The following is a 14384-nucleotide window of genomic DNA, read 5'->3' as shown; positions in this document are numbered from 1 at the left end:
TCTCCTTGCTGTGGCTACTTCCTCGAACCAACAATGACAATGGACTGCATATTTTAGGACATTACATCTCCCCCATTTTTAACACATTAGATTGTCTCGAGTGGGATACTACGGATGTGTATCATTGTTGGACATTTCTTGAAATGTGAAGTGTTGTGGGTGATGGTCTTGCGAGACCCACTTTGTGCTGTCAACATCGTTCCTTTCTTATCCGTTATTGCCAGACATTCAGGGGCAAATGTGGGGTCTGTATTTTGGCATCCATGTTGATGAACTATCACCTGGTCTCCCACTTCTATGTTGTCTTCCGTGGCTCCCCGACGGGCATCCGCCCTGTTCTTCATTTTCTTCTTCTCCTCCTGATTGGAAGTCCATGCCTGCTGTTCCAATGAGCTACATGGATGAGCCATTGGGCCTTCCAGCAGTCGGGTTCATACTGTCCTTCCAAATATGAGATTAGCATGACACAATCCTGTGGTGCTGAGCAGAGTGTTCGGTATTCCCTCAGTAGTTGATATAGTGTTTGTTCAAAAAAACTATTGGTGACGTTTGCCTGTGGCCACAATGGCGAGATCCTTCTATGCTGGAAGGCTGCATATCTTGCAAAAGTCCTGACTCGTGAACGGAGGACCATTTTCGGACTTGATAACTTTGGGAATTCCATATGTTGAGAGCATGTGATCCAGAACAGGTATTATACATGTGGTGGACGTGGACTCAATCACCTGGGCATCCGGAAAACGAGAATGTTCTTCTATCAGCACCAACATATATGTCCCATTTCGCAGTGGTCCAAAGACTTCCATGGCCAGTTCCTCCCATACTCCTGCAGCTGACACATGTGTAAGGGGCTCGGGTGTGGTGGCATGCCACAACACAACATGTGGCGCAGTTCTGGACTGTGTTTGCCACCATGGCATCCAATTTGGGGAACCAGACTTCTGTCTGAGCAATCGTTTTGTGGACAGTACTCGACGGTGTCCTGATTGACAACTCGCTGCCGGAGCGTGTTGGGCAAAATGACTTTACAGCCCTTCATGACGATGTGATCCTCCACCACAGTGAGTTCATCCTGCACTACCTCCAAGCTGCATACGTCATCCTGCACTGCAGTGTTATGGTTCTTCGTCTGACACCTGGCATGTCTCATCTTCCCTTTGGTCAAGCAACTTGCGATGATGTCTAAGGCAGGATCTTGCTCTGACTCGCTTTTGAGTGTATCCCAGTCAACAGGGAATGATGTTGTACTACGAAGTTAAGGTTTAAGTTACTTACCTGTAACTATTGTTCTCCAGCATGGGTCTGGCATGGATTCACAAGCTCATGAATATTCCCTGTCGTCAGGCTGGGAATCGTCGGTAAAAGAAAAAACAGTTACACTTTCACGTTAAAACTGTATTTCTCCTCTAAACCAATTACTGTCCTCTGGGTCATACTGCCCCCATCCAATGACAATCCTCTCTCTAAGCTCCACCCCTGGTGGACATCTTCACATTTGCTAAGCATGTAAAGTGGCAGCATGGACCAAGAAGAGCCAGAGAGGGGAAGGTGGAACGGTTTGCACGTGAATCCATGCCAGACCCATGCTGGAGAACAATAGTTACAGGTAAGAAACTTGAACTTTCTCCAGCATGGGGTCTGGCACGGATTCACCTCTGGAACAGACTCACCTCAAGCACTGCTTGGCCGACTCGGGACTCGTCCCTGGATTCCCTATCGACGCAGTAGAACCTTGTGAAGGTGTGCATGGACCTCCACATAGCAGCCCTGCAGATGTCGAGCAGCGGTACACCAGAGAGAAATGCCATCGCAGCTGCAATGGCTTTGGTGGAGTGGGCCCTTGGACAGCCTGGCAGCGGCCTGCTAGCCAGTCGATGACAGTGCATGATGCAGCCGGAGAGCTGCCTGGAGATGGAAGCCTTCGACAAGCGCTTTCCCTGATTTACAGGTCCAAAGTGGACGAACAACTGAGAATTTTCCAGAAATCCTTCGTACATGCCACGCAGAATTTACAGGCACGAGCAAAGTCCAGCGAATGCAAGGCCTGTCCGCCGGCAACAATGGATTCGGAAAGAAGACAGGCAACACCAAAAGTTAATTGAGGTGGAATTCCGAGGGTACCTTTGGGGTAAAGGTGGGGTGCGTACTCATTACCACGCTTGAACTGTGGAAAGACAAGTAAGGCTGCTTGCAAGACAGGGCCTGAATCTCCCCGACCCGCCTGACAACGGTGATAGCCATGAGGGGAGCCGTCTTTGACAAGAGAAACTTGAGCGAAGCCTGATACATAGGTTCGAAGGGCGCTCCCATGATCTTAGTTAGCACAACATTGAGCTCCCAAGCCGGGGCAGGAGCCTTCACCGACATGAAAGTCCTGAGGTGCCCCTTAAGGAAATCCTTGATAAGCCTGTGAGACCACAGTCAAGGTCTGCCTGGAGACGTGGTGTACCTGCATATGGCGGCGAGATGCACCTTGATAGAGGTGTGAGCCAGTCCCGCTTTGGCCAAGGAAAGCAAGTATGGTAGAAGTTGCGGAGCCATGACACACAGAGGGGTTATCTTCTGGGTCCGGCACCACACGGAGAAGCGTTTCCATTTATGTCCATAGCACTTTAACATTGATGAGGCTCTGGCCCTGCCCAGGATGTCGTTACATTCTGCGGGTAAAACATAACCTCCAAACTTTGGGGCTTCAGGAGTCATGCCCTCAGGTTCAGAGACTCTGGGTCGTGATGCCGAATTGCCTCCCCCCCTTCTCTGGCGAGAAGTCCGGGTACAGCAGTAGCCTGATGGAAGAGACCACCAACAGGCATATTAAGTCTGGATACCAGATCTGCCTTGGCCTCGCTATTCGACGAGTATCATTCTGCAGTGGCACTCTTTGAGTGTGTTGATCACACGTAGGAGGAGAGGAAACGGGGGAAAGCGTATAGGAACTGTCCCACCTCTGTTGGGGCAAAGCAAGTGGCAGCACTTGGTGTTCGGCACCGTCACAAAGAGATCAATCTGGGGTCGTCCCCATTTGTCGAACAGCAGATCCACCTTTTCCTGGCAAAGCTCCCACTCATGGCAACAATGCAGTTCCTTGCTGGCGAGTCCGCGATGGTGTTCTTGACTCCCACCAGGTGAAACAGAACGAACAACATGCCTTGAGGAATGGTCCACTGCCACAAGCCCTGGGCCTCTTTGGAGAGTGCAGGAGACTGCGTCCCCCCGTTTCCGGATGTAGACCATGGTCGTGGTGTTGTCTGTGAAGAACCTCACCCTCTTGTCCTTCAATGACGGCAGACAAGACTTGAGGGCGCAGAATACAACCCGATGTTCCAGGACATTGGTTTGTAGGTCCTTTTCCTCTGGTTGCCAGAGGCAGCTGGCGTTTAACTGTCCGGTGTGGACTCCACATCCCTCTAGAGAGGCCTCGTGGTTACCGTCTCCTGGTAAGGAGGAAATTGAAACAGAGCTCCCTGGATGAGATGCTGCTCAACACCCCACCACTGTATCACCCGACAGAACTCTTCGTTGAGAGAGATCTTGTCCTTAAAGTTCCCTGATACTTGCATTCACCTCTCAGAGGCAAACAAGGTTTATGCAAGAGGACATCATGACCAGAAGCAACCTAATCGATTGCACGATCACTGCCTGGGACGATGATGAGCGCTGTACCTTGCTTTGTATGGTTTTCACCCTCTCCTCTGAGGGAGACGCCAAGCACGTCACCATGTTGAGTTGTGCACCTAGGAATAGAGAATCCTGAGATGGCTACAAGCAGGACTTTGGATAGTTTATGGAGAGCCCCAGCTCCATCAGCAGACGTACAGTCCTCACTGTGTGCTCGCTTGCCAGCGACTGCGAGTGGGAACGCACCAACCACTCATCCAGGTAGGGGTATATGTGGATGCCCTGCAGATGAAAATGTGCCAAAACCGGGGTCAGGTACTTCGTAAACACCCTCGGGCCGACTTCAGGCCAAAAGGCAGAACCTTGATGTGGTAGTACCAATGAATGCTGAACTACAAAGCATAGGAACTTGATGTGATTTTTGTGAATGGGGCTGTGGAAGGAGGTGTCTTCCAGGTCCAACTACATCAGAAAATCTCCATGTTCCAGCTGGCCAAGCATGCCCTGCAACGTGACAATCCAGAACTTTTGAGACTTTAAGTACTTGTTGAGACAATGTAGAACCAGAATTGGCCTTAAACCTCCTGTCTTCTTTCGAACTAGAAAGTATCTGGAATATACTCCAGAGCCCTGGAGTCGTTGGGGCATGAACAGCACATGCTCGGCCAGCTGGAACAGGGAGATTTTCTGATGTAGTTGGACCTGGAAGACACCTCCTTCCACAGACCCATTCACAAAAAGCACAGCAAGTTCCTATGCTTCGTAGTTCAGCGTTGGCACTACCACATCAAGGTTCTGCCTTTTGGCCTGAAGTCGGCCCGAGGGTGTTTACGAAGTACCTGACCCCGGTTTTGGCACATCTTCATCTGCAGGGCATCCACATATACCCCTACCTGGATGACGGGATGGTGCGTGCCCGTCATAGCCCTTGACGACTTGTGCGAAATCACGGCACACTTCGCATCCCTCCTCATCATGGTCTAGATGCAGACAGCACAAGCATTCATGGTGTTAATCTTCTGCGAAGACGTTGCTTAAACAACACTTTGCGCAGAGTTTGAAGAGGCTGCGGCCTTCCGTCTTCTCCTCAGTCATGCTGAAAGGGCACGAAGGCGACCTCAAGGCTGTGCCTTCTCAAAACATTGATGATCTGCCATTGGATGAAGGTCTTCGCCGGTAGCGGCGCCCCGCTGCCGGTCTCTATCCTTCGTCGAATCGGAGGAACAAAAATCGGTCAAATTCGAACTATTTTGCAAATATTTTATGAAAACACACAAAATTAGCTCGGAGAGCAACTTGAGGACTCCCAACAGTAGATGGCCAGCAAGGGTGGAGCTTAGGGAGAGGACTGTCATTAGATGGGAGCAGTATGACCCAGAGGAGAGTGATTGGTTTAGAGGAGAAATACAGTTTTAAAGTGAAAGTGAAACAGTTTTTTCTTTTACCTAGATTCCCAGCCTGACGACAGGGAATATTCATGAGAATGTGAATCCAGGCCAGACCCCATCCTGGAGAAGGTATGCGTCTGCGATGGACGGGCCTGTCCTCGCCGGTCCAGTCGGGTGCTTGGATAAGTAGTCAGACGGATTTCCTTTTTTTACTGGGTGATGAATGATATTGAACTTGTAACCCTGTAAGCGTAGGCCCCACCATGCAACTCTCATGGGCATTCTTGCCTTCGGGTTGCCAGAGATAGTCAGGAGAGCCTGGTGGTTCATGACGACTGTGAACGATTTTCCGTAGAGAAATAGATGAAAATACTCACAGGCCCATTCAATGGCCAGGCTCTCTTTCTCAGCCTGAGAGTATGTATTCTTGTTCGGTGTGCCTGAGGCTCTGACTGGCTTACACCACTATGAACTGATTGTGCAGATTGCCTCAATCCTGTTGAGTCAAAATGGTGCCCAGGCCAACTGGGCTGGCATCCACGACCACCTACGTGGTTCGGTAAGTGTGAAGGTATGCCATGTCCTCCGACTTCGAAATGTTATTGCAGATGTTGTCAAAGGCTTCCTGGAAATCCGGTGTTCATTGAAATGCTTGGTCGCATTTTGTGAGTTGTCTGAGAGGCGTACTAATAGAAGCATAGTGCTGCAAGTATCTTGGGCAGTAACTAGCTAGACCGTTAAACAATCGTAACTCCGACACATTCTATGGTTCTCTTGGTGTTGTTCAACACCGCCACTTTGTCAGTGTCAGTCTCATGCCTCGCTCAGAGAAAATGTGTTCAAAGAATCTCAGCGAGCCTTTGCAAAACTCGCTCTTGTTCTTGTTCAATGTGAATCAGGCCGCCTTCAGCGCTGGGCATACCCGGTGCAGCATGACATTGTGTTCTTCCATGTTTTTTCCAAACACCAGGACGTCATCCGAGTAGTTCAAGTAGGTACGGATATGTCTTTTTACTTTATGCATTTCAGCCTGAAAATGTTCAGCTGCAGATGATATCCCAAAACTGAGTCGTTAACATCAGAATAGGCCCATGTGGGTCACATGTGTTATGCAATATCGTGACTCGGTGGCAATGTCTAGTTGATGATATCCTTTTGTGAGATCGAGTTTTGAGAACACCTTTGCTAAGGAGAAGGTGAATTATGTCTGCGATTCGTGGCACTTGATGTCTTTCCATTTGTATTGACTCATTTTCCCTTCTAATATCCACGCATATCCGGATGGATCCTTCAACTACTTTCTAGGGGACTGGTACTATAGGTGATACACAGGATTTGGGCCCTCCGGAGGGTTCAATGACATGTTGGTCTAATAGTTTCTTGAGTTTGTCCTCCACTTGTTTCTGTATGTTGACCAGGATGTTGCAACAGTGATGACGTTGGGTTCTATATGTAGTTGTACTTTGCAGTTTGTGAGCTTGCTGAGCCCTTTCAACAGTTATAGGAATGTCCTGTCAATATCTTCACCCTTCACCAAGTATTTATGTGCCATCAACTGATAGAGAGAGTGGACCAACTCAATGTCTACTGCAGTATTGAAACTGAGGATACACCCGCTGTTTGTCTCTGTCTTTAGCACATGTAGTTTGGGACGTGCTGCATGTGATTTGTGTGACCAGACTGTAGATATTACTCCCCTGCAGGGCAGGGGTATGATGGACCTGTATGGGTAGATGCTGAGGGTTGACTCTTTTAGCTTTGGGGACTGTGGGGGACTGTTGTATGCTCCTTACTTAGGATGTTTACCATCACCCCTGTGTCAAGAAATTCGGAGAGGTGTCATTGAGGTGCATGATCAGTGTAGGGATGTGCTCCTTAGCCATTGTTTAGTGTCCATGCGTGTCCCTTTTTCCTCTGATCATCCGTGGATGAAGCAGAGTCACTGCTCAACAGTGATTGCGCTTCTATGTACCGGACATGCCGCCTGGAGTGGAGTTGTCCGTGTCCATCTGATGATCGTCGCTCACTGTGGGGGTATGATCTGGTGCTCTCCTGGTCATCCAGTTTGTAATTTCTGATTTCACTGCCAGTATCTGCTTTGTGCGGGTCTGTCTGTGCGCCTCTCCATCTCTCTTTTGGCAGTCTTTTTCCCTGTCTCTGCAGGGGCGAGGTCTTGCAGACAGCCCGGAAGTGGTCTTCGCCTCCACATGCTGTGCAATTTTGTCCCAGTGCAGCGTACGCACCTACGTGGGGGTACTCGTAACCACACTTAGTCACCATGCCTGGATGCATTGTTGGTGGCCAGGGTGAATTTGTTTACGCTCTCTCCCTCTGCCTGTTGTGGTTGAATGGTCACCTTTTTCGTGGTGTCCACTGGTTGGTCAATGGCAAATTCCATGCAGGCTAAAACGAGTATTTCCTCAAAGGACCTTTGTTTCTGCAACTATTTCTTTCGGAATGCCTGGGATTCGGACCCCGTGATGACTTGGGAGCGCAATGCTTCATTGTTAGAATATCTATAGAATGTGCTGTGTTTGCATTTCATACACAGTCGTACGACAAAGTTGTCGAGTGTTTCACCCTTCCACTGGCGTGTCATGTGGAAGATGTGCTTCTCGCAGACTAAATTTGTGTGTGGGGTGAAATAATTTGACAGTGTTTCGTGTAGGTTGAGGAAGGAGTCTGTCTCAGTATCAATCATCTCGCCTACGATGTCTCTCACTGTAGGATCCATTGTGAGCGAGAGCATGTTTTTACTTGGGTGTCATCTGTGAGTCCCATGGCTCCTACATGGAATTTGAAGTCTCAGCCATCGCACCCATCTTGACCCTAAATTACTGGTGTCCCGCTAATCAAATTCAGGTGGCAGGTGCATTAGCTGTCTCTCACCTGAGGGTGGCTGGAATGAGCCAGAGGGCCTTGCCGGCATGGTCGCTGGTAGCACTTCCTCGGACATTTTGAGAATTCTTCTTGGGTCGTGGTACACGTGGTTAGCCTTTTCCTCTTTCTGACATGCCCTGTGTTTTCAGACTTCACCTTTGTGCTGTCTATTATTCTTGTAGTGCTGTCTGGGTGACTGTGCTGCTTGTAGGCAGTGTCCCTTGTGGGTACCCCGGGTGTCCATGTGTGACTCAGTGACTCTTACTTGTGCCAGATGGGGGAGGGACAAATGAGGGCAGTGCAGCCGCACACCTCCACCAGTGCTCGACAGTACTCCTCCCTCAGCGCCGCCAACCCTCCCTTCAATGTGAGGGGGTGCAGGGCATTGCGATTCTGCCTGCTGGCAACACATCAGTGTTGGGTTGTATACTGCGGCCCTCCACGGCTCCTTGAACCCACCCTGGTGCTTGGGTTTGTCTCTGGCCAGGAGACTGCAGTGCAGGTCCTCTCCTCCTTATCGCCAATTTGAGGATCCTCTATCGGTAACGCAAAGGAGGACCTCTCTGCTGCGCAGTATTAAAAGAACATGCCGGACAGAGTGCGTGTGTGTGGATATGCCAACTTTATTTTCTAATTGCCCCTCCACCCAGGAAACCCCTTCCTAGCTCTGCGTCACTTATGGCTGGCTTGCCCCTTGCCCGTCGCTTTTCCGTGGCCACTACCTTGACCCAATGAGGTTCATGGAATTAGTATTTAGGACATTACTGTGACTTGACTGAGCAAGGGATAAAGTACTGTGCCCTTTCCGTACTTGCATTATTTTAGGATTGTGGGGCAGTAAGACATGGATTATGCTTCAAAGACCCAATTTGCTCGCATTTCGGTGTGAAATATATGGATCTGTGCCCTTGTACAGGTTTTCGGACGCTGCTCCCATGTGGCCCAGTTTTTATCCAGCCCTCAGATCATCCTTTTTCTGTGTGGAGGGCTGTTGTCTCTGCAGTAGTGAGGCATCAGGGAGCATGACGAAAATCAGGCAATCACACTGCTGTAACCCATATTGGCTACTTGCAGAGATCTTTACTTCCCCCAGACGCTACTTCCTGAGCTCCAATCCCCTCAGTTTTGTCAACTTCCTCTCTAGTCGTGGGGACAGAAGTGAAAATCCTAGGTGGTTTTCTTTCTTTGGGTATTTTTCTTTTTCATTTTCTGCTCCACTATGTACCATACATTTGGGTAGCTGAAGTTGCAGGATCTAGATCGATCTTATCGACTGCTAGCAACTCTTCCCTTCCAAAGTTTAATTCCATTAAGCTCACAATGAGAATATTGCGGGCTATTCCCATGAGGAATCATTTGTAATCGGCATTTGCCATGGGTAGAAAATGATTGTGGAGAGCATCCTTGGCCGTTGCGTATGAACCATTTGCTGGTTGGAGGGACAGGAACACCTCATGTACCGCGGGGCCAGCACAGTCCAAGAGGGTGCCCACTTATCTGTCATCACTTGTCTCCATGGTGGCCCTAAAGTAAATTTCTAACCTGTCCATCCGCATCTTCCACCTTGGCCCAAGACTTGATGGTGCGCCTGAGATATCAAACTCAGGCATTGGCTGCAGGGCGCCAGGTGGTTTTATCAGCGGTCTTGGTGGTAACACTGGTGGTGGTTGTTGGTCCACTGCAGGAGGGGCTTGCTGTTGGTCAGCAGCTGCTGCTTGTCCAGCGTTCATGATGGCGAGCACACAGGCAACCCTGATGTAGTGAAAATAACAGGGGCCACAACTCACCACCACCTCCTTCTCAGATGGGCCTAGGCAGGCCTCAGATGATTGACAGGCACCAGATGTGGCCAGTAGCTTCCAGTCTCAGGACTCCCCACAGTCACAATGTCCCTCAGTGTGGCAGGGTAGATGCCAGGCAGGTTGGATGTCCCAAAAATTGAGCAGGGTGGGCCCAGGGTGTGCACCCAAACAGCAGGCCTTCCCTGGCTCCACACCCAATACTCGATAAAAAACTGTGAAAATGTGAAAAATTCACTTCAAGAAACACATACAGTGCATCCTGTGGCCGTCTGCCACAAGAGTATCCAAAAACTATCCTTGGATGGCTCACTGTCGCTTCAAACGAAGACGTGACCTCCCATGGCCTATTGTCAAAGATGGCCACCGACCGCATGGATCATTCCGCTCTCCGCGGCACATTTCATGAAGTGCGCTTCACATCCGATCATTCGCGCGCTGGTGAAAGTCATTGCCTTTCCCGGGTACTATTTCCAACTCGTCGCCACTGTTGGCGGTCGCCGGATGCCGCCCACCACGTAAGCCCCCACACCCAGGACACAGACACGTGGACACAGTGCTGCTGGTGCGGGCTCCCCGGTGGCTCTGAGGCCGCCGGGAATGCCCCGTTTATTTATACATGCACGCGACGGAGTGAGACGTCACTCCGTTGCGTGCACACCCTTAAAGGGCCAGCGCCACAATAGACATATCGATCGTGGTTAGTGCGGGGTCCAATCAATGTAGGCTGTAAGTAATTGAGAATGCTATACACGGTGGGGTACAGGATAGGGAGCATGTGTGGCAAGATGCAAGGAGTAAAGGTAGGTAGAGTCACAGCAGGGAGCATGAAGGGAGTGTGAATGTGTTGTTCTGTGCAAGCAGTTAGAATAAAATGCAGACAGGAGTGGTATAGGCAGAGTCACAAAGTAGGCAAGGAGGAAGGGATGCAGAAGAGTTGCAGCTTAGCAGGGAGGAATTCAAACAGGGCAGGATAGGTTTCAGGCAGGGGTGGGTGCCAGACAGGAGGGGTGGAGGAAGCAATCTGCAGTGCAGGCAAGAATATGAGAAGGCAGGCACGTTATTATGGTTCAAACTCACCACACAGAGCCGGAACCACTGCAAGAAACCTATGTGCAGTGAATCCAAAGGCATGTCCACCAGCAGCCTTATTCTAATGCTGGAAGAGCAGGGACCCATACGAACTCTACATGGACTTAGGCATCTGCTGCAAAGGCAGCCACTAGCTTCTTCATGGTAGATGTAATGTACACTCACTGCCGTACACATGCTTACACAGTGGAGAACAGCGAGGATTGACTGCATGATGCGGGGTTGAGCATGGGAGGTCATGGTGTGGCAGTGCTCCTCTGCATAACACGACATGTTGCAGTGAATCGATAGCATCCCTTGGAAAGAGCTCCCACAGTGGAAGAGGAAGCAGCCGGGCTGTCTCGAAGAGATTGCACGCCTCAAACAAAAATGGAGCTGCGAGGGCAATTCCGTGACTGACTTTAAATTGGATGCATGTATTTATAGTGTCTCCTTATCCTGTTTATATGTACCCTTATATGAGCTACATAAATATGTGAGCAAGACAAACTAATCCCCATTTTAGTGTCACTCTGGTAATGGATTTGGAACGTGGCCAGATCAATCCCGGTTCAACAGATCATTATATTACATTCTACAACGTTTTCAAGATTGTCTTTGAAGTGACAAGGCAAGTATAAATTGTGGTTGACATCTAGTAATTATAATGTCTCTTTGATAACGTGCTAAATAACAACGAGTGGTTTCTAAGCGAGGAATCAGGATTCGAACCTGTGTTGCACTGCGTTACAAACGTGTTACCCCTGAGATATCCTTCCTTCCTCCCACAGCATCCCACAGTGTTGTTGACAGTGTTCCCTCTTTATTCATGTTTGATTTTTTAGTGCAAGACTATACCGACGGGGGACACCGGTGAGGTTGGTGTTGGGGCAGTTGCCTCACAGGGGCAGAGTGCCTGATTGCTTTTGCTTCAAGAGCACTCAGGGATGCCGAGAATAGATATGTGGTTATAGAAAGGGAGGCCCACAATTTGTGGTGGTCCTAGCTGCATTTCTATACTTTGTTGTGGTGTCTGCTATACCACAAAATCTGCTCCTATGAGCTAACCACCAACGGTTCGAATTCTGTCTCCCGGTGTATGCCAAGTGGATGGTAGACTTGCAATTTTAAAATTCTGTGCTGGAGTATGTTTCAGGAAATAAGCATTCGGTCGAGGATTATTCTACCAAAATGCTGTCCCAGTTGTTGCCGGAGGGCAATGAAGGTGAGGATGTGCAGAGTGCAAGTGTGTTACCGGCTGAAGATAAAGCTGAGTGGCCACCGATTATGTGGAACAGCCACAACTGTGTTGGGTATTCACAGGTTTGCACATAGGATGGTGAGGGACCAGCCAGGCACGGAAGGGGAAGAAATAAGTTATGATGTTGGATGAGCTTGATGAGGGATTCTGGGGAATAGCCACCAGCGACAGGCTCAAACCACAAATGAAACTTAGGGGTGGGCTGGTATGTTGGCTCTGGGGTGCTACCATTAAACTCCTTGATGTCAATCCCAACCGGTGTGCCCCTAATCACTTCACAGGTGGTCAAAATCAAAACATGTAATGGTGGCGCTCCACAGCCACCAAGTGCCACTGGGTATGATGGCACATGTTTCCAGCTGACTGCAGGTCTGGAAGGCAATGACATAGTAACATTCCAAACAATAGCAAAGTCATAGCATAACGTGCTGCTGTAATGAGCACAGTTGACATCACTCTGCTAGAGCTTTCTATACCCTCTGACTTCTCAGTGGAATCTTTACATCGTTATTGAACCCACGGCACATTGCAGTAGTTATTGCAATGAACCCTGCTTGCATTGACTACTATATCAGGAACTACAGTAGCCTCCTTGCCAAAACACTTGCCAAACGGCCTCTCTCATGTTTGGGTTCAAGTGGAGTTACAAGATAACTCCAGTCCTGAAACCTTTGCATTGGGACGCAAACAAGCAAGAACAGATTTCCAAACCTTTTGTCTGGTCACAATGTTGTACGGAGATGTTAATCTAACTAGCTATCAACCTTACTGATCCAGTAGCAGCTGCCCAGAAGCCTGTGGGCAGCTGCCAAGAATATACTTCTGTAATTTAAGGTATATACTCTGAGGTTAGACTATTGTGTGCACAAGGCTAATCCCCCTGAAAATGCCTCTTGCAATTGGAAGACGGTTGGTATGGGACTAGTCCATTCAAATCAACATACAATATGAACATTGGTTAACCTCGTGTAGTACTCAGTGAACACTCCTCCCCTCCGGTAAGCTCCTTACCCCTCACATTTAAGCAACTGACTGACAGCCTGAGGGCTGTGTGAAACAGTAAACAAATAACATGAAATAATTTACCTTTCACCATTTCCGCCTATCTGTCGTGTGTTTGACCTGGCATTATTCTATGGAAGAAGACTTAACTGAGAGAAGATGATTTACAATCTACACACACAACTTCTCTCAACAAGCAGATGTACCACGTGCAGGAATCAGAAAATGCAATGGAGCACTCCAATGAAAGCCACAATGTATGGTCAGAGAGTGCGGGTCACGGGGGTCACAGAGTCGAAACACTTCTGACTGGTGTTAGATTGGCTCTGACATACCATAGTTTGAGCTGGGAGCTGTGTACTTGGTGCTTGACTTCCGGATGATGTTCTCGTGAACCTGGAACCATTCATTCTCGTTGTTACACCTAAACGGAGGGAGGGGATGAGAACATGTGTTAGAAAGGGTGGTGATGCCTTCTCTGGTACCATACCTTCCCTCATCTCTTGTACAGTCCATCCCTCCCATAACCTTTTACTTTCTGTTTGCCCTAGAGCATTACCTCTATCTTTTTGGCTACTTCTTTAGCTTTGAAAATGCCCTCCACGCCCTTGCCTCTATTTCCCCTAACCTACTCTCCTCCCTGCTCCACCCATCCCATCCTCGGCCCCATTGCTTACTCAATGTTTGTAAAGGTTTTGCTATTGAATCAGTTTTCATCAATGCATAGACGGCTGGTTTTGGATTGGATCTTAATTCGTTCAGATTGAGTTGAAGGAATTTGATCTCAGCTATCTGTGTCCTGCAAGAAATGCATGACAGAAGTTGGAAGACTCAATATGCCAATACTTTTGGTGCAAATTTACGTAGAATTGAAGACACGCTAGCATTAGGACAAGCGTAGCCCTTTATAAAGTCTTTCGCTTTAGCACTAGAGGCAGTGCCGTCTGTGGCTCTTCCCTGAAGATATTTAGGTCTGAGATGCATCCGAAATGTAAAGAAATTAGTACCTCCCGTCAGAGTGAGGTCTCACGCCTGTGGGTTTACAGGTAACTAGTAGAATTTCGAGTAGAGACTGACTGAGTATTGAAACAGCGAAAAACAAGGGCATTCCATTACTTTTAATGTTCTGGAATCTATAAAGTACTCAAAAAGCACTAACATCAAAATCTTTTAGGGCAATTTGTGTGTCCCGTAATGATCGTGAGCACAGTTTCATAAGGCAAACATTAGTCTGAATTGAAAACAATTGAAGCTAAAATGGTACCAATTTCTCCTCAATGTTACAACATTGGTTCAGCTACTTTTTGTACTTCCTCTCACTGAAGAACTTTACACCCTTGGAATCCACATGAAGATCACCTATGC

The 14384-nt window shown here is 48.6% G+C and overlaps 1 protein-coding gene across 4 annotated transcripts in view; it reads right to left on the bottom strand.

Moving 5' to 3' along the window:
* Positions 1-14384, bottom strand: part of DOCK3 (dedicator of cytokinesis 3) — a 2582899-nt gene that overhangs the window by 1023293 nt on the left and 1545222 nt on the right. For all 4 annotated transcript variants that reach the window (XM_069644069.1, XM_069644070.1, XM_069644071.1 and 1 more), the window contains one exon: positions 13355-13443. In XM_069644069.1, coding sequence (XP_069500170.1) covers positions 13355-13443 — 89 coding nt within the window. The remainder of the gene's footprint in view (positions 1-13354; positions 13444-14384) is intronic.

Source organism: Ambystoma mexicanum, chromosome 2p (genome assembly GCF_040938575.1).
Source record: "Ambystoma mexicanum isolate Mex_15411 chromosome 2p, UKY_AmexF1_1, whole genome shotgun sequence".
NCBI classification, from domain to species: Eukaryota; Metazoa; Chordata; class Amphibia; order Caudata; family Ambystomatidae; genus Ambystoma; species Ambystoma mexicanum.
This window is presented reverse-complemented; position numbering and strand designations above follow the sequence as displayed.